The following is a 19176-nucleotide window of genomic DNA, read 5'->3' as shown; positions in this document are numbered from 1 at the left end:
TGATCCTAAGACCTTGGCAGTCAACAAGGGTCAGTTGATAACTTCTCAACCTTGTGATAAAGACACCCCCATATTTCTGCCCCCCCCTACACTATCAACCTTATTCCACATCCAACATAGCAAGCTACTCATGTGCTTGCTATGTTGTCTAAACCCTCCTCACATGCCGCAATTCCCCTCCTCTCTAAACTCACAAAGATTTAGATGAGATATGATCTTGAAGGGCTGCATGCTGGATTTACAGTGACAGGTTCTTTGCAGGGTCAGGGCTGTATAAAACAAACATTTTGCACAATTGGCCTCCCACCAGGCTATAGCTGTTCCTTTGTCTCATTAGCTGCCTACCACTGTTCCTAGTGCCAGCCCTGATTATCTTTAGGCCTGCAGAAAGAGTTGCTCTGACCCAACTAACGTTGTGCTGTTATTTATCATAAATCTGGCAAGTACAATTGGGTTTTTGATATATATAAAATGTAGGCACTGGTGGATTAACACCATCAAACATGTAACATCATTTTTTCGTTTTTCATTTTTCGTATTTTTTGTGTGCAGTGATCCCAATGTTGTTTTTGTGAATGGTGTTGATGCCTGATAACCCAAGGGTAATGGCCCATTGTTTTCTCACAACTCACAGGTCTCCTGCTGTCACTGACGAGCCAGGTCACAGGGAATGTTCATCTTGTTTGTGGGTTCACTACCAGGCTGGTATTCATGCACAGCCACTCATACACTCAGTTCTTTTCAGCTGTGTAACAGCTCTGGGAATCTGACATTGATTTATCTCCCCGGTGTTTCCCCGTCAGCCTATAGAACCACTGACCACAAACGAGAGGGCAGTTCTCCAGGGCAGCGTTTCTTTGATTAATGTGTCATATTTTGGGCCTGAATCTATTCAGTTAATGTAGCTCTGTTATATAGCGGGATCCCCGGGCTGGTCTGGTGGCTCTGGACCCTACACTTATTTACTGTTAAGTCTGTGATGCTGTTTGTCTGTGTATTTTGGGAATACAACTCCAGTATTGTGGTGGTACTTAAGTTTTTGTCCTTCAACACAGCTGTGAAATTTGTGCAAAATGCTTTTGTTCAGCCCGAAAGATAATAAACATACTAACTGTGTAAACAGGTTTTTGGACAAAGAGAAAGTTCCGGAGTTAAGAGTCCCCTGAATCAAATATTTTAATCTCCTGTAAACTGGCAGCTAAATCTTAACATACAGTATACAACAGGTAACTAAGTGAAACACCACACTCAATCCAGGACCACTATATGGTAGCTAGTGGCATGTAATTGTAATCAATGTAATCAGATTATGTTGGGTATTCAAAATCAGGAAGACATTCCCTTTGATATGCTTTTAATTCTTCAAGATTGGAGGAAGTAACAGAACATCTAGTTTAAACATTTCAATTCTTCAATTCTACATACTGGAACATAGCAAGATGGTGACTCACTCAATAAGCGCAGGGTCTGAGTGACACGGTTGCCAGAGCCAAGTGATGTTTGGCAAGGGCACCCCGTAAGCAGTGCAGGTTAGCTGATGCTGTTTGCCAAACATGTAGGGATGCACATCCACAGAGGCAAGCTCTGCCTCTAAAATGGTTGGCTTTACTGTGAGAGAGAAGTGCACAAAAAAACATATAAGTACACAGACACACAAGACAGAGATAACAACAGGTTAGATGAACCATAAACCATCCCAGCCCAGCCCAGCCCACTGTGGAATCTCATAATGTCTTTATAATGAGGGCCGACAGTCATGATGGATAGCCATGAAAAAGGTGCCATTGACACCAGTTGTACTTTAGACACTGTGTAAGAGAAGAATGGCAGGATGATTGGATAGCCCGGGGCTGTAGGTTAAAGAACGACCCCACTGTGGCCCATTCCCAGGTCATTGAATCAACCATGTGCGCTGCAATCAACAGCAGACACTACACACAGTGACATAGCTTGGCAAACCACAAAACTTGCATCCTGCCACACATTCATCAGCACATTCATCATCATTCGACAGCTCTAAACAAGTGATGAACAAAGTTTAAAATAGTTTGATAATTGATACCAGGAATCTCTCTTCACTTCCGTGTCCTTCCAACAAATTAATGTTTTGCGAAGCGGGACAGTCAAGGACCATAAATTAAGTTTATACAAGCCAGAGGGGACAGATTTTTTACATTTTTTGGCAAGCTATTGGGATTCCTAAATAATCTAAAGAATGCAATGAAAATAGTTCTGGCGCCCACGTGATGCTTGAAATAACTGACACACACTTCTCTGTTCTCAGGCAGACTTCATTCAAATTTTACATGCTAAAACATTTATAACCTCTTGTGTTAACAGTTATCAGTAGCCTTCACAAAGTCATCAAAACAATAAATTACATGCTAAGTTCTTTGCATGTTCTTTTTCTCAAGCTGTATACATATTGTATGGAACATGTTGTTTATATGTGCTGCACTGTATATACACATGGTGAGGATGCAAATAAATGCCGGGGACTAGGGGGGGGTCTGGAGCGGCTGGAGTCTGTGTGCAGAATAGAGCCCAGGCCATTTACACACTGCGCCAAGCCCCTTCAAAAGAGCCCCAATAATCAACAACAGCTGCCCCTGCTATGTCAATCCAGCCCTGGAATGAACAAGCCCCCAAATTCCTCTCATACTAGAGCAGCTACCTGCCGTCCAGTGAACTGCACTGAAAGCAGCTACAGTGCTGGGTCAGCCTCAGTCCACAGCCAAGGCACTGCTTCATTTCCTTGGGATCAGCAGTCATTATCAAGTTTATGGCAATAGCTTACCATCGACTACCAGCGTGTAGCTCAGATTCCTGGACAAGCCCTTCACTTGGTTGCCCAGGCTTATGGTGAATACCCCAGCATGCTTCTGCTCTACATCAGTGATGATCAAGTTAAAACCAGACATCTTGTAACAGGTGGAATTATTGTTGATAGGGACCCCATCCTTATACCTAAAAGTTGGAGGCATGGAAAGGTTTTTAAACCATGGATAAAGAATAACAATCAATGAAAAGAAGTAAATGGAAAGTTGACTCATAAAGTTATAATTCAGGATTTGCCACAGCATATTATGTAGGTGCTCCTACTCTTTATACATAATCAGCAGTTTTTATTGTGACTGTAAACCATTACTTACCATGCTACCATGTCTGGTGGTGGCAGAGCGTTGACCTTGGGCTCAAATACAAGCTTTTTTCTACCTTCTTTGACAGTCACCGTACTAGGCCGGTCATACTTATAGGAGACATTGAGGTACGGATGCTCTGGAACAAAAGATTAATGACAGATATTGGAATTCGTCCAAAAGCAAAGTTATCAGCATATTGTCATAAACTCGCCACAGTCGCACAATAATTGAGATGCTAAAATGCTTTATTTGTGTGGTAATCTTGTAGTAGTTAGTTAATGAACTTTAGAGTTCACGGGAGTCGTCGTCTGATTTTTAATCCATCCAAAGCATACTTACCATAGACAAGGACTTTTGCTGAGACGTTCTTGTATATTGTGGGTTGAAGCTCAGCTTTGCAGCGGTACACCCCCTTATCCTCCATGGTAATGTTTGGCAAGAATAAAGCCTTGCTCATCACAAAAGTCTTAGCGGGGCGGACTTCAGTCTTGTTCGTATAAAGATTTTCCTAAAGACAAAGGAAGTACCATAAACTCCACCTGCAATGGTTCCTTTTACATACAGTAGTACAGTGTCAAAAGTAAAACCTGAATCCTTACTCTCTTTTTTGGAATATCCCATGTGAAGTTGATTCTTCCATTATAGGTAGTCTCACCAGTACAGTTGAGTATTAAGGTGTCTCCAACCAACACTTTGACACGGTCTGGGGTGATCTTCACATTATTAAGAACAATAGCTGTAAAATGGAGACAATATATTATTTATATATATATATATATATATATATATATATATATAAAGACTGTGAAATGCTCAAAAAACAGAGTAATCGACACAAATCTATATTTTTTCAATAAGCAAGTTGGGCCAGAAAGACAACAGACTCACTCATTCTTTTAGGGATGTAGTTTGAGTGGAACTCACTACCGTTGACCACGGTGGTACAGGTGAGCATAGGAAAATCAGTGGCAGGATCGTAGGGAATCTTGAATCCGACCATCGGATCCCATACCATTTCCTTTATAACCTTCTCTGATAATGGTCGGAGCTGCGATCAAGAGAGTAGAGCAGAGAAGGTTTGTCAATACCATAGATATTTGGTGACAATAAATGACATTAAATGATGTTCAATAAAGATCACTGAGCCAGACAGACTGAAGTGTAATGCACTCAACTTCATTTAACATGGTCTACTGGGCTCAGCTGGGGACAGACCAACATTGGTTAGAGTGAAGGTCTAATTAGTTTTTATTGTTTCATGGAGTGTAACCTCCAATCATTTATGCAATGGAGCACAAAACACTGTGGACTCGGAAAAGGATGTACGTGCCTGCTGCAGTTTGTTCTCATGCCAGAGGTTGGGCTGGGAGAGGGGGCAAGGGAAGGAAAGGGAGCAGGAAGGAAGAGTGCCATAGGTTTTACCAACAGCAGGAAGGTCACACAACCACTATCTGTGCCATCTGAGTCAGATGTGATTGTCCACGGTAGGCACTATGTCACATGGTTGTATATCAATAACAAAAAGCACGGTATGGCATGGTAACTTTTTTTTAAGATGGCTTTCACGCTGACCACAATCAGTTGACAGAAAGATGAAAAGCATTGTGCAAACCACATCACTGAGGGAGCTCTCCTCCACTGACATCTTTACTTTAGCTGCATTCTGTTATCAAATGTCACAATTCTCATGATAAGTTACCTGTTGTTTTCTGACACAGGGTGTACTGTTTTTTCTACTGCATTTCCGGATGTTTGTAAGAGAAGGGGGACTAAATTTTGTCTGGAGTCTATTCTGAGAAAAACACTCTTGGAGCACACATCCCTGCTCTTACAGGAAGCAGACAGAATGACTCCCTTCACTGCCCCTGAGCTTCCCTCAGACAAGCCACTGTCCCTCGTCTGTTTTTTGTGTGCTAGAGTGATTTAAAACACAAAAGGGTGTGAGAACCAGTGAGATGCCTTAAGCACAGACATTTTCTTTCTTCCGAAGATGACAAGAAAGGATGCCTGTTGTGGTATTAATAGCAATCTTGCAATCTTGCTTTCTCAGATAATGTACTGTGTGATTTACTTCCAAATCCATGTCCTACATGGTCTATGGCAGAGATCTTCAACAGAGGGTCCGTGACCCCTAGGGGGTCATCAGAGTTAGTGCAGGGGGGCCGCCAAATTATTAAAAAATTATTTTTTTGAAAGTTCCTTTTTTTAATTAAAATGTCTGAAAATATACATTAATATGAACCCAACATATTAATTGTAAATATGTAATAGTATGTAGTATGTTTAATGTTAATACATGATGCATACATATTGACCATTTATTTCCATCAATTCAACCCAGTTTAATATGCAACTCAGTTGTATACAATATATGTAGTAGGGGGTCCCTACTTGGTCTCTCTTCAGCTAAGTGGTCCCTGGCCTAAAAAACGTTGAAGACCCCTGGTATATGGAACACATACAGTGTATATTGCACATGTATACAGCATATACAGTACAAGAAAACAACCTGCAAGTGGAAGTCATGAGCAGAAGGTGAGAACTGATCATCTTTGTGAGGCCTTACCCCTGTGAGTTTTACAACAGTATCAGGAGAGGACGTCCGGCAGGGGACCACGAGGCTGGTCTCATGGTTGTAGCTGAACAAGATTTCAGGTGACAGATAACGGGGCACCACAAATGGTTGCTCGGGATCTGAGAGACAAAAAAAAAAAAAAAATACCCCCAAAGAGATTTAAAAAACAGGTCAGTCAGAAGTCACATTTTAAAGCAGATGTGGCCCCTTACATTTTGTCTTTTGGGATAACCATGTTTTGCAGCAAATTTACAGCTGTTGTTTTGAAAAAAGAAAACATGTTATGCTAGAGCTGAGTTTAGCAGTGCAATTGAATCAGGGCAACGCCAGGGCATCCAACACAGAAATCAAATCTCGGCTCAGTTCATTCTAACCAGATAAGGCAGCAGAGCACAAATAGAGCAATCAGGCTAGTGGTGTGTTCCTACTGGGCAGCCAGGCATCACACAATCGCTGTGGGAACTTCACGACTACACAAACAGTCTGCGATTGGTGTGAGGTCAAGCAGTAGTGGTGTGATAAAGGAACTATTATTTGAAAAGTAACACTGGCACAGCAGGCTGCCTGATAGCCAAGCGAACTGTGAATCACATTCACAGAGCAACAGGGAGAGGAACAAAGTGCTTCCAGCATTTAGTTTAGTCTAACTATTTTACATCCCTTAGACCAATATTTCATGACTTTATTTAATGTATTTACATCAACTCAAACAACAACACGACACATCCTTCAAACGGAATACGAGCTCTTGCCTTCTGGTAGAAGGTACAGAATCCCTAAAACTAAATTGAACCGTTTTAAATATTCCTTCGTACCAGTCTCCATCAAAATTTTAAATCAAAATTTTAAATAGATTTGTACAATTTGTAATGATAGGCCTGAGAAGTGTGCAATAACTCGGTGTTCTGTATTTTTATTTTATTTTATTTATTTATTTATTTTTTTATTTTTTTTTTACGTGTATTTATTGTCTGTAATGGCAGCTACTACTATGCACTACGCACTCTTGAGTCCATGACAAATTTCCCCTAGGGGACAATAAAGTATATTCTATTCTATTCTAGTCTAACAACTAAAAAACAAAAACATCTAGGTAAAATGGGCTGAGGCTGACTTAACACTCAAAATTGGCTCTCCTTATGCTGCTCAGCACAATCTCCATTTCAGTGATACTGTAACTGTAACTGGTGCCATGTGACACTTACAGTAGCCAGAGCAGGAAATCACAGTCAATGACCAGGGCTTCCCGTGCAATCACGTTCACCCTTCCACCTCCAGGAGAAACCAAAGCACCAAAGAAACCACTTCCTCTCTCTGTCTCTCTCTCTGAGAAGGAGAGCTGTGGCACTTGAATCTGAATGCATGTAGATTACAATAAAGTCAGCTGCCTGTATGTTAGGGCTAAGTGTAGTCATACATAAAAATTCATTTTTTTTCATTTCTTTCTTTCTTTGAGACTTTCTTCCCCTTTTCAACTTTTTTCTTTCGCTTTTTCTTGTGTTCTCACTCTTTTTGCTGAAGTGGGTGTTTTCCAGATCTCTTATCTTGCGGAAAATATCAGATTGCTCATTAACCATTTCATTCTGTCCATTACGTCCCACTGTTTGTGGGCTCAGTTCAACACCAGAACCCTCCACTGGCGTCAGCAGATGACAATCATCCTGTGAAAACCTCTCTTTTATCAGGAGTCTTCACTTTCACAAAAACAAACAGTTAAATCCTGAATGGAAGAAAAACAACTAAATTCAAAAAGAAAGAACTTTCATCTTTGTTTTAGTTTATAGACCAATTCTTTGTATTTCTAAACATTACATTCAGTTTTTCTCATGCTGGCAAATTACAATGTCAGTGTCATAAATCTACCAGAGACTGCACAGGTCACTGGTTCATTGACTGCATTTGATAAATACGACCTATAATCTGAACTGGTCAGAGCGCTTTGCAGGTCTCACCTTTGACATACACGTAGGTCGAGGTGATGTGGTCTGAACCATCTTTGGAGTATTTACAGCTGTACCTCCCTGTGTCATTGGCAATCAAGTTTGTGACTGTCAGTTTGCTGCAGTGTGAGTGACGTCTGGAATCACACTGCTCCACCTTCACCCCCTCTGATGAGGTCGATCGACTGGGATCAGCAAGTGTCCAGTGCAGCAGGCCATGACCTCTGACAGAAGATGGAGAAGGATAGAATTAATGAACAAGAGGAAAATATTGCTTAGTTGACTTACGGTTTGATTACTGAGGCTACTCTGTGTAAAAGAAAATTTGCAAACAATACTATATATATATATATATATATAGATATATATATATAGATATGTCTATATATATATAGATATATATATCATTCAGCTATTTAGTTTAGGATGGCAACAGCTGCCACACCCCTTGGGATTTTTTGACTTGATGTTCATTTTAAGTTTATTTTGAGTTAATCTTGAGTCATCCAGTAACTTGAACTTTCACATGGGAACATGCTTCTCCTGAACGATGTGCTCAGCTAACACATTCTTTCCACACAGCATCCATTTAAAAACTCTCATTAAAGAGATCCCAGAGGAGCATCAAACATGTCTTGCATACCACTGCCTTTGCCTGCAGAATTTTGGGTCAAGCAACCTCTAGCTCTTATCCAGTGACAGAAAGCAAGACAGTACTGTATGGCCAAGGCGTCTTAGCATATGGCCTTGTAGGGAAGCATTACATTAGATAGAAATGAGTTACTAAACATTCCTTGCGGGCCTACAAAATGATGCAAGGCTCTCTAAATTCTTAACAAATGTGAATGCAGCACACTTGGGTCCCAGCATCCCTAAAGCAACTAAATGTGGACCACCACTGGTTCTTGTCAAGGACTGTCCCAGCTTCTTTATAGCCAGCAAGTGTCCCCAGGCCCAGGCATGTCCCGTTTATTTTCCCCCTGGCCTTTCTGTCATGTATTGAGACCAGAGTCTAAACTCTATGGCTGCATTGACAGTTCAGAAACAGACTGAAGTAATAGAGTAGTCTTACTCAACGCAGAAAAAGGTCGCTGTGAGTGTTATACTATTATATATTATATATATATTTGGATTTTGTTACTGATGCATTGTGCAACATGTAAGAAGCATTTTAATGTTGGGTAGTTTAATCTGTAACAATGCATCGACTTTTGTAAGCTCATCAAGTCTTGTACAGTATGATTTTGTAAAGTATAACTACTGACTATAGCTGTCAAATAAATGTAGCGGAGTAAAGTAATTTCCCCCGAAATGTTGTGGAGCAGAAGTATAAAGTGGCATGAAATGGAAATACTCAAGTAAAGTAAAAAAACATAAAACATAAAATTTGTACTTAAGCAGAGTAGTACAAAAATACAATATATATTCCACTATTGGATAAATGTTACATTTAACACTGATTGTATTTAAATTAAATGTTGTTTAGGTTCACTTGGCATTGACACAAATAGGTGTGTTGCATACCTGCATGTGAGGTTTAACAAATCGTCCTTAGGAAGAATGAGGGGATTGCCAAAGGGAAGAATCTTAGGCGCATGCTCTCTCTCCAAACGTCCTGTTGAACACACACACACACACACACACACACACGAAGAGCACTTTGTGAGAAATGCCAACAAACCTGCTAATTTACGGCACCTTATTAATGTCCATATTTCACTATCACACCAAACAACAAAAGGAAAAACATTCAAGGAAAATTTCCATGAATCACTTCAGCACTGTTCATGACATGCTCCTGCTTCTTGTGCAAGTGATGGTCCGCTGTGAGAACACTGGGGGTGTTTCCGGTGCTGGGAAGGCAGGTTGTTGAATGAATAGTGGTCTGGGTTGAGTAGAAAGAAAGAATGAAAGAGAGAAGTTGGAATAGAGGAAGGGACTGATATGAGGAGCAGCTGAGTCACAGAGAACAGAGGCAGATCCTGATGAGTGTCTTTTCATTCATTTCATCTAAATCAACTGCTCAACCTCCGTTAGTGGGTCCTCCCTTCCTCTCTTTTAGGAACAAGTTTTTTTTTTCATTTACCATCGACCTTGCACTCTAAGTGCTATTATTACATTATCACAAGGGGAAATCCGAGGTTGAGATGTTTGATTCAAAGGTGGCCTCTAGCTAGCTGTACCTGTTGAGAGGTCCCTCTAACAGTAATCAACATAGGATACGCTGTGATTCTCACTGCTGTCCAGGAGGTGTCACAGTCCCATATGTGATTTCCTTCTTTTCACTGAGCTCCCTGAACAGCTTGTCATTGTGGTCAGAAAACAAGTTAATTACAGTTTTTGCCGATTGCTCACACACTGAAATCAAAAGTATTACACAATTATCAAAACCTTACACTCAAGGAGCAAAACATTGGCCCAGTTATGCACCACTATAAGCACAATGTCAGCTTCACACTTTCTGCAAAAAAATAAACACAGTGATTTGCAAAACACTAAACACACTTGTATTCATTAGACACAGAAGTATATCATGATGTCACTCCCTTGCAATTCCAAAGCACTGACTGTCAAATTACCACACCTATGAGCCAATCTGTGAAACACAGCCATCAGGTGCGTAACCACATGATTGCTTACAGTTTTTTACGATCGCTATGACAATTTTTTCAATACTTTTAACAACTTTCCTAAACTCTTAACGCACCAACACACCTACAACACACAATTGACAAAACAGTTAATTTCATGCTCAAAATCACACATTGAAAACTAAACTCCAACACTAATTTTCAAAATACAATAATTCACTAACACAATACTCTATGTCTACCAAAACAATGCAAACGTGTCTCAAAATCAAACAATTCTTCCAAAACACTATCACATGTTCTCTCCCAACAGGAACATTTAGTCAATCATAGCACAATGTCATACAAAACACTAATATCAGATGGAATTACAGAAACTGCATTATTTGATATGTGTCAGGTCTGCCCTTATACAATAGACAATAGTGTATTGTATTGATCATAGATTACACTGCAGTTTCTCTTGAAGCCTCTCTACATTTTTGTTTTGTTGGGTTTAGTAAATGCATGCATTTTGTTTCTTTTGCTGCAGAAATTCAAAACAAGAAATGATTGACCCATCTCAGAGTAGCTTTATAAAATGTACAGTTTACTGTATGAAAAAAAGAAGACAGAGACAGAATTGTCCTGGTACTCGTCTTCCTCTCACTCATGCAGCAATTTTTCTTACTTTCTTTGTGTTCATCTTTATTGTTCCTTTTCCACACAAAATCAGCCCAAATAGGTCCTCTTTTACTGTATGTACTACAGTAACATATGGTCATGTGATTGAAAGAACCTCAACACCTGAGTGTGTTTCCTAGATATCAATCAGCTGCGATCGATCTATTTGCATAACTTCAATCAGCTGTTTCTCAGTAGCAATGGAATAAAATGGAGGGGATATATTTGTGTTTCAGTTTACAATATGAACAGCTGTTCACTTTGACTTTAGCCTATATGTTAGGTTTAGAACATGTGAAAGCATTTGCAAATTGGTCAGTAAAGATCCATTGTTTTGGTCTTGGTTGAGCTTGTGTGTAAAAGAAGTTCAAGCATTTTAAATTTGTGTTAACTGTATGCATTTTGTGTCAAAGCAACAAGAAATGTGTTAAACGTATAGCCTACACAGACGGATGTTGTGCTAACTATGTTAAGAGTTTAGGAAAGTTGTTAAAAGTATTGAAAAAATTGTCATAGCGATCGGAAAAAACTGTACTGTACTACCATATGGTCATGCGATTGAAAGAACCTCAACACCTGCGTATGTTTCCTAGAAGGGAATCAGCTGTGATTGATCTATCTGCATAACTTCAATCAGCTGTTTCTGTATAAAATCCAGGGGATATATTTGTGTTTCAATTTACAATATGAGCAGCTGTTCACTTTGACTTTAGCCTATAGGTTTAGAACATGATGTTATCTGTTCTGACATACATTGTGAAAGCATTTGCAAATTGGTCAGTAAAAATCCATTGTTTTGGTCTTGGTGGAGCTTGTGTGTAAAAGAAGTTCAAGCATTTAAAATTTGTGTTAACTGTATGCATTTTGTGTCAAAGCAACGAGAAATGTGTTAATTGCATAGCCTACACAGACAGATGTTGTGCTAACTGTGTTAAGAGTTTAGGAAAGTTGTTAAAAGTATTGAAAAAGGTGTCATAGCTATTGTAAAAAACTGTAATTGTAGACACACCATTCAGGTTTAAGCACTATAAGAATGCAGCAGGTAAGTTCACCTGCCTTCAACCAAAATGAAAGGAGTCAGAAGAAGAGGGGAGGGTGAAAGGAGGAATCCACAGAGGAGGAGAAGGAGGTAAAGGAAGAGGTACCCCTCATTCAGTCCATGGAGGACGCCTGTGAACAGGTTGACTTGCAGCTGTGCAAGGATGGATTCAACATTCAAGACGGTTCTTCCCACATTGTCTTGCCAATGAGGATATCGCCTGTGATGTTGATGAAATTGTCTGGCCAGATCCAGCTAGGCGAAGAGATTTTCTGTAATTGTAACCTTTACCGGATACAGTATTTTATGTTTGCCTGTTGTTTGCTGAGCTAACAGTGTTATGCACACTACTGTCGTAGCTGTATGAAAACTGGGACATGTTTTGTTGTGATTCTCCATGTTGACATGTTGACTGATTTGGGTATATGGAGAGAAATAAATGATATTTTCCTCAGTCTGCAGCATTGGTCTTGTGTAGTGTTTGGTGAACTTATTGTATATTTGCACTTTCTCTGTGTACTTTACATTTACAGTAATCTAATCACTGAGAAGTAGAATTTCTAAAAGTGTTTTAGGTTAGCAACAGCAGTGTGTAACTTGTTCAAACTGAATTAAGTCATATGAAACGTGTGTGTTTCATATGGTAACAAAATATGTTTTTTTATAAATTAGTGTATAGTTTTTGCAAGAGTGTTTCATTTTGCAAAGGGTCTAAGGTGTTCTGCTGATTGGGTGTGTGGTTGTGCTAATTGTGTGTAGTGTTATGAAAAACCGGTCCCTGCTTTCAAAATAGTGCTTAAGCAATCGAAAAAAACTGAAAGTCTACCCTCCAAATGTGACGATCTTTGGGGAAATCTTTATTTGTAGCACATAATCACAAAAGACAATGGAGCTAAACAACAGCGTACTGCCAGGCTGACACATGATGGATACACATGTACTGTATATGCACACACATGGAAAACCACACACATACACAAGTACACCTGCATTTCCAAATGCAAACACATACACAGAAAAACACACACACACACACACACACGTGTTACTAGTATTTGTCTATTATTCAGAACAGCTGTTGTGCTAAGAATGAGCTGACAGTGCCAGTGTTGGCAGTGGCACTCGACTCGCAAAATATTAGAACCTCATTGTTTTATTGTCCAAGGTTATGCAGCGGGGAAGGGATGTGGCTCTTATTCTTTCATGCTGTGATACCACACGCTTTCAGCTGTATATTAGATTAATAAAAATCTATGTTCCTGACTTTAATAAACAATCCCAGAATCTAAATTCACGAGTTACTGTAATAACTATCTGTTGTTCTCCTGAAATGTCACACAAATTTCCTTGAGAATGTTCTAAATTGTGTTCCTGTCTCACATCTGCAAATTGGCAGCAAGTCATGTAATTGAATTTCTTGAAATGAGAACTTTGCAAATAATGAATCAAACTGACTTTGACCCCTGGGGCCTGTTAAATACAAATTGCAAAATAAAAAGCACAATATATCATGTGCTGTCTGCAGCACTAATTTCTGCATGTTCAATTTCTGATGTATGATGTGATACAAAAGCAACACATGTAGGAATGATGGCATCTACTTGCTCACTAACACAAATGTATAATAATAAAACCAGTGAAAACATCTTCCTGACCTTGAATTGCACCAACAGGCAGCTCATCTCTTAAAACTTGCCAATGTTTCGCCTATTCTCCTCAGTAATACACTACAGATGGATGAATCAGCAGGGGCTCCCAGCAGCCCACTGAAAGAGAAAAAACATCCCACAGTCGTCGCTCTACCCCCACACCCTCAATACTCCCACCTGCCCTGGTGCCTGCCCAACACTGACCTCAGCAAGCGTCCCGACACCCCTAACCCCCCGTAACAGCTGTGTGCTGCATTCCTCCAGCAGAGCGCCTGAAAAATGTCAGAAATTGTGCTTACTGTGTTGGTTCAAAGAGCTCTGAAGCTGGTTCTCATTAAAAGCCATTACGAAGAGGACAGGCATGGAACAAACAAGAGTAAAAGAGGGAGACTGAGTGACTTCTCGTTCAGTTTCAACTGATGATGGGGTTTTGAGTCAGTCACATAGCATCAAACTGATTACTGACACAGGTCCGAGTTAACTAAGATTAGACCAGGATCACATGTGTATGTCATTGTCCTCCCTTGGCATTGATGAGGGGAAGTGGCACAGGACACAGTGTTTGGAAAACATATGTGGTAGGTTCACTACCGGAAATAAAGACTGTAGGATTCCAGGATCTGCGCTACACTGTTCAGAAATGTTTGTGGCCCAGAAAATTCCATTTAAATATTTAGTCTGAAAGAACAGCCAAACAATGACAAAACTTAAAGAGTTTTTCAATTAACCTAAGACAGAGGCTCAGCAGCGCAACCAAAATTGTTGACCCTAGACTACCCTAACTGCTTAAATAAGTTTATATATACACACACACACACACACACTACCGGTCAAAAGTTTGGGGTCACTTAGAAATTTCCATTCCACTCCATTATAGACAGAATACCAGCTGAGATCAGTTGCATTGTTTTTTTAACCAGGGCAGCAGTTTTCAGATTACATTATGTGCTTACATAATTGCAAAAGGGTTCTCCAATGTTTTCTCAGTTAGCCTTTTAAAATGATATCAGATTAATAAACAGAATGTGCCTTTGGAACTTTGGATGAATGGTTGCTGATAATGGGCAATGTAGTAAAGTAAGGTGCTCTTGTTAGCTATTACATTATTATTATTATTTTTATACCTACTGCACAGAGTTAACATATTACAACAACGTTACAGAATTGAAAGTTGAGCATACAACAAACTAATATGTGAACAACAATAAAGAAGCTTAGAGCAAATGCGAGAAGAAAGGACATTATAAACTGAAATAACCATGGCAAAGTATGCTTTTGCAGCATGCCACCAGTAGCTCATGCATGGTGTTGCGTAATAAAAACCACTTTTACTGTATGAGATGAGTAGTGTCACTGAATTAGACGGGAAACCCCAAGTCACATCCCTTCAAGTGCGGGAAATAATGTGCGGAACTCCCTTTTATTTTGCGGAGAGTACACTTCATCTCCCCGTACTTCCCGTGCCATCATGAAACAACACAACTGTCTTGAGAGTCAATCTTTTTTTGGTGTGTTCAAGGCAAAAGTAACAATACGGCATGATGATTACCTTGTTTAACCTTGCCAATTGAATCCTTGTACTTCTGTAACAACAAAAGACATAGAAATGGTGGAGAGTGAATTACGGTTTAACAAAGGAGTGCAGGGTCACTCTTGGTGAGTCATCTTGGCTGTAATGTGACCATGGCGTCAAGAGCCAAACAGTAGCGCCAATCTGCTGTGGCCACTGAGACGAGCTTCCTGTCCTATAGTGGAAATGGACAGCACGACATCCGTTTAGCCTGCTGATTGTCAAATAATTATAGTAATTGGAAACCAATGCAACACACTACACATGAACTTGTTTTCAAATGATCTCTGAAAGATTAAAGTCACAATTTCAAATGGGGATAAGCTACTACTCTACTGGTTGGTGTGAGGTGTCAGTGATGTTTTAATGATAAATTGCCTTTAGGTTGAGTTTATCAACACAAACAAAAAATTACAACACAAAGTTGAAATCTTGACAAGACTTGAAACCACCTGCCAAAATATGGAGTTGCTACCACTGCTCTGGCTGTGTTACATGGTCAGTGTGCCCTGGAGTATTTTCTCTCTCACACAGTCCTTCTAAAACCTCTCCACTTTGCCAACTGCAAGGTTAAGACAACAGTTAGGGAGAGTGCTTTTTTTATTAGCTGTATATTAGCCATTCGAGATTTGGAGGCAAAAATGCCCCAGACTCCTCTTAAAAAAGAAAAAATAAAGGACCATCTGGCCATGATGGGTGGCCATTCTAGGTTATATAAAGTTGAGTAGAGCCAACAAACAGGAATCGCCTGCATGAAAGTCCTAAATGGTAAACCCAGAGGATTCCTGTTCCATAACGTATGATTAAGACTAATAGGCAGACAGAAGCCCCTTGAAATTGAAATCTCATGCAGAATTCAAAGAAAATATATTGCTGGCTCATGATGGATATGCCTAGTATGGACCAGATGCTGCAATCATGCAATAAGAACAGCTACACAAAGCAATTTGTTAAGTTATATCCCTGTGTAAGGGAATGGCTTTATCTGCTCTGCTTATAAATCTCCCAGTCCAGGTGAGTGTGTGTGTGTGAGTGAGTGAGTGAGTGAGTGAGTGAGTGAGTGAGTGAGTGAGTGAGTGAGTGAGTGAGTGTGTGTGTGTGTGTGTGTGTGTGTGTGTGTGTGTGTGTGTGTGTGTGTTTTTTCTTGTGCTGCCACTATGGACCCAGACGTTCCGTAAGTGAGCAATGAGCCCCCACTGCACTCGGATGACCTCTCATCACTCCCATTTTCCACTCTATCTCAAGTGTGTAAGCAGGAAAGAAAAAATGACTCCAAAACAAATTAGACACAACATCAACACTCGGCTTCAAAACACTGTCCTTATTGTAGACATGAGTGAAGAAAATGGAATTTTATGACAAAGAAATAACAAGGCAGCTTCCAATTTCAAATTCAATCATCCATTCAATTATATTTCTTTCAATCATCACTTTGCTTCACTTGTTTTTCCAGAATTTGGCATATGCCCTAAAACACCACTGAATAAAACCATGTTACAGTAGTCTACAAATATAACTTGTTCCTTGGACAAATTCACCTGTACAGCACAAAGAATAGTTGTAGTAAACTACCTGGATATAAAATCTATGAAACTAGTACACACAGTTCACTGAATCAATATTATTGCATGCATCAATAATCTATGCAGAAGGCTTAAAGACTTTGACCATAACACAGACCGACTGAAATAAATCAGAAATGCAAACATCATGTTGCAGAGAGCTGCAAAAAGGTTCTCTCCCTCAGTCTGAGCCATTATGCTTCATTTAAATTGGTGTCAAAAGGTCACGAAGCAACACACTTGACCTGTGCTCACTTTTCAATAAGAAGCAAGAGAAATATTAACAAAACAGCAAATAGGTCAGGCTATCTTTCAGATAGCCCCCCCCATTTACTGATATAACTAAAAAAGAAAGGTTGAGTGAAATAGAAGACTGTTAAAATGTATGTCAGTAGAACGATCAATTATTATTAAACTGCACCATCACTGACAGGGTGCATCATGAATCTTCCATTTTGGTGGTTAAGCATGAATTTGTTGTTTTTGTACAGCTCTGTGCTTTTTTTGCTAAGATACGCCGGTTAGACACCTTAGCTTGAATAGAAAGAAGTTGATGCACCATCAATAACTAATGGCTCTAACAGTCAGTGGCTCCTCTGCAGAAACAATACCCCTCCCTTCCTCCCTGCCATTGTCTTGTGGATGCAGTTTGACATAGCTCAATACGAGCACAAGGAACCCCAGGAAGAAATCTTTACTCAGGTAGCGTGTCACATTTCCATGACCTTTACTAGCCAGAACAATTCCAGGCTGCCTCTTGCCCTACGTCCGCTTCCTCCTTGTGTCTTTCCCACGCTTTGTGTGTGGACAGTGAAGGAAATGTACTTAAAAACATAGTAGACAAAGCTTTATAGGCTAAAAGTGTGTATGAGTGTGTGTGTGTGTGTGTGTGTGTGTGTGTGTGTGTGTGTGTGATGGGGGGGACGTGAAGAGTATTTCCTTTGTTTGGATAGGCTGTTTATTTGGGAATGGTGAGGAAGGCTTAGTGTGTATCTCAGTGGCACACTAGACCTAAGGTGGAGGAACATCCACCTTTTACTGTATACTCTATCGGGTTTCTGTGGAGTGACACTGAGACAATGAAGCTGATTGTACTGTCTGAAGAAACATGCATTCTCTTCCCAAAATGTTTAATCCTGTTCACTCATAACAATTGCTGGATAAACGTTTTTCATAATATTTAACAAAAGGCTGACTTGCAATATCTTCATATCTGAGAAACAAATTCAAGTCAAACAAATCCAAATGTCATCCATAAAATCAATCTGACAATTAAAATATAAATTCTACTTATCTGTTACAGTTACCTATCATATAGTGTCAGCACATTTTTATTAATGTTAATAATCAACCATTAACAACGGGACAAGACTACCTCTAGCGGCTTGTGTGAGAACTGCAGGTCCAATGACAGCCTGAATCTGTTGACACAGAATTATCCTAAAACATGCAAATTGAATATTCTACTGAAACAACTATAAACAATAAAAAGAAGTTTCACACATCAAATGCGACTCAATCGATGTGAATCAAAGTGGCCAAATAATTCAACTCTTGCTAACAGCGCAATTAGACATAGTAAGAATTAGATCATTATCACAGACGAATAAAAGGACGCCAATCTCTGTACTTCTCCCTCTAATCTAATAACTGACAGCCGATTGTGTCCACTATCAGTATAACAATATGCATTCAACCACTCATTAAAACGAATCAAACAGTCAAACAGTGCGATGTTAAAACTCTGTTCTATGCATAAAACTCTACTACGCGTAAATAACTGACCTATGAATGACTTCTTACCATTTGTGAGTGATGAACCACACAAGATGACAACGACCAATCTGAAGCAGTCGGATGAGACCATCCTGCCAACTCTTCACCGAAATCCAAACCGTGTGTTATAAATGAAATAATACGAGTCCTTGGCAGAGGGTTATAGTTCCGAGTGACTTACAAAAGTTTCTTCTCAAAGCGAGTCAATCAAAGAGTCCTTTTTTATATCAAAACAACCGTGTTGTAAATCAAAATAAAAAAAAAAAACTCAGGTGTACATGCAAAAAGCGGCAGGGATTCTCCCGTATTCCATGACGCGTTTCGCAGGGGAGCTCTCCATGCAACTCCCGACCCGGCAAAGATGAGACGGATGTAGGCTACCGCTGTATCCTCGGGGCAGGTGCTCTCGAACAAAAAAAGTTAGATGGATTAAATTCAATGGTTGGTGAAAAATAAAAGTTAAGTGAGTGGTGGTATAGCCCACAGAAGTCAGATCAATCAGCTCCTGCTCCTGCCTTTCATGCGCGCCTTGAACAATATTCTCCTCCCTTTCGCCTCTGTGCAACACTCACAGTCCAAGCGCGAAGCACGTTTTATGGAGACAGTGGAAGGACGCAACGTCACTTTGGGGACGACGACGACGACAAACTCCTTTCTGCAAGCTACTG

General features: G+C 39.9%; 1 protein-coding gene and 1 long non-coding RNA gene across 4 annotated transcripts in view; one reads left to right on the top strand and one right to left on the bottom strand.

Moving 5' to 3' along the window:
- Positions 1 to 19176, bottom strand: part of kdrl (kinase insert domain receptor like) — a 48978-nt gene that overhangs the window by 29120 nt on the left and 682 nt on the right. The window contains exons 1-10 of one of the 3 annotated variants that reach the window (XM_031303284.2): positions 18536 to 18599; positions 9183 to 9273; positions 7671 to 7882; positions 5710 to 5837; positions 4032 to 4191; positions 3743 to 3879; positions 3483 to 3651; positions 3153 to 3279; positions 2798 to 2967; positions 1452 to 1608 (exon numbers count right to left, since the gene is read on the bottom strand). In XM_031303284.2, the coding sequence (XP_031159144.1) occupies positions 1452 to 1608; positions 2798 to 2967; positions 3153 to 3279; positions 3483 to 3651; positions 3743 to 3879; positions 4032 to 4191; positions 5710 to 5837; positions 7671 to 7882; positions 9183 to 9273; positions 18536 to 18599 (1415 nt within the window). Of the gene's footprint in view, positions 1 to 1451; positions 1609 to 2797; positions 2968 to 3152; positions 3280 to 3482; positions 3652 to 3742; positions 3880 to 4031; positions 4192 to 5709; positions 5838 to 7670; positions 7883 to 9182; positions 9274 to 18535; positions 18896 to 19176 lie in introns of those variants that run through there. The other 2 variants (XM_036001727.1, XM_036001728.1) reach the window with 2 other exon arrangements.
- On the top strand, positions 831 to 18980 carry LOC116052519. The gene is made up of 3 exons (XR_004105601.1): positions 831 to 851; positions 7240 to 7242; positions 18836 to 18980. It is a non-coding gene; the product is annotated as an uncharacterized LOC116052519 (long non-coding RNA).

This window comes from Sander lucioperca, chromosome 1 (assembly GCF_008315115.2).
Source record: "Sander lucioperca isolate FBNREF2018 chromosome 1, SLUC_FBN_1.2, whole genome shotgun sequence".
In the NCBI taxonomy this organism is placed as follows: domain Eukaryota; kingdom Metazoa; phylum Chordata; class Actinopteri; order Perciformes; family Percidae; genus Sander; species Sander lucioperca.
This window is presented reverse-complemented; position numbering and strand designations above follow the sequence as displayed.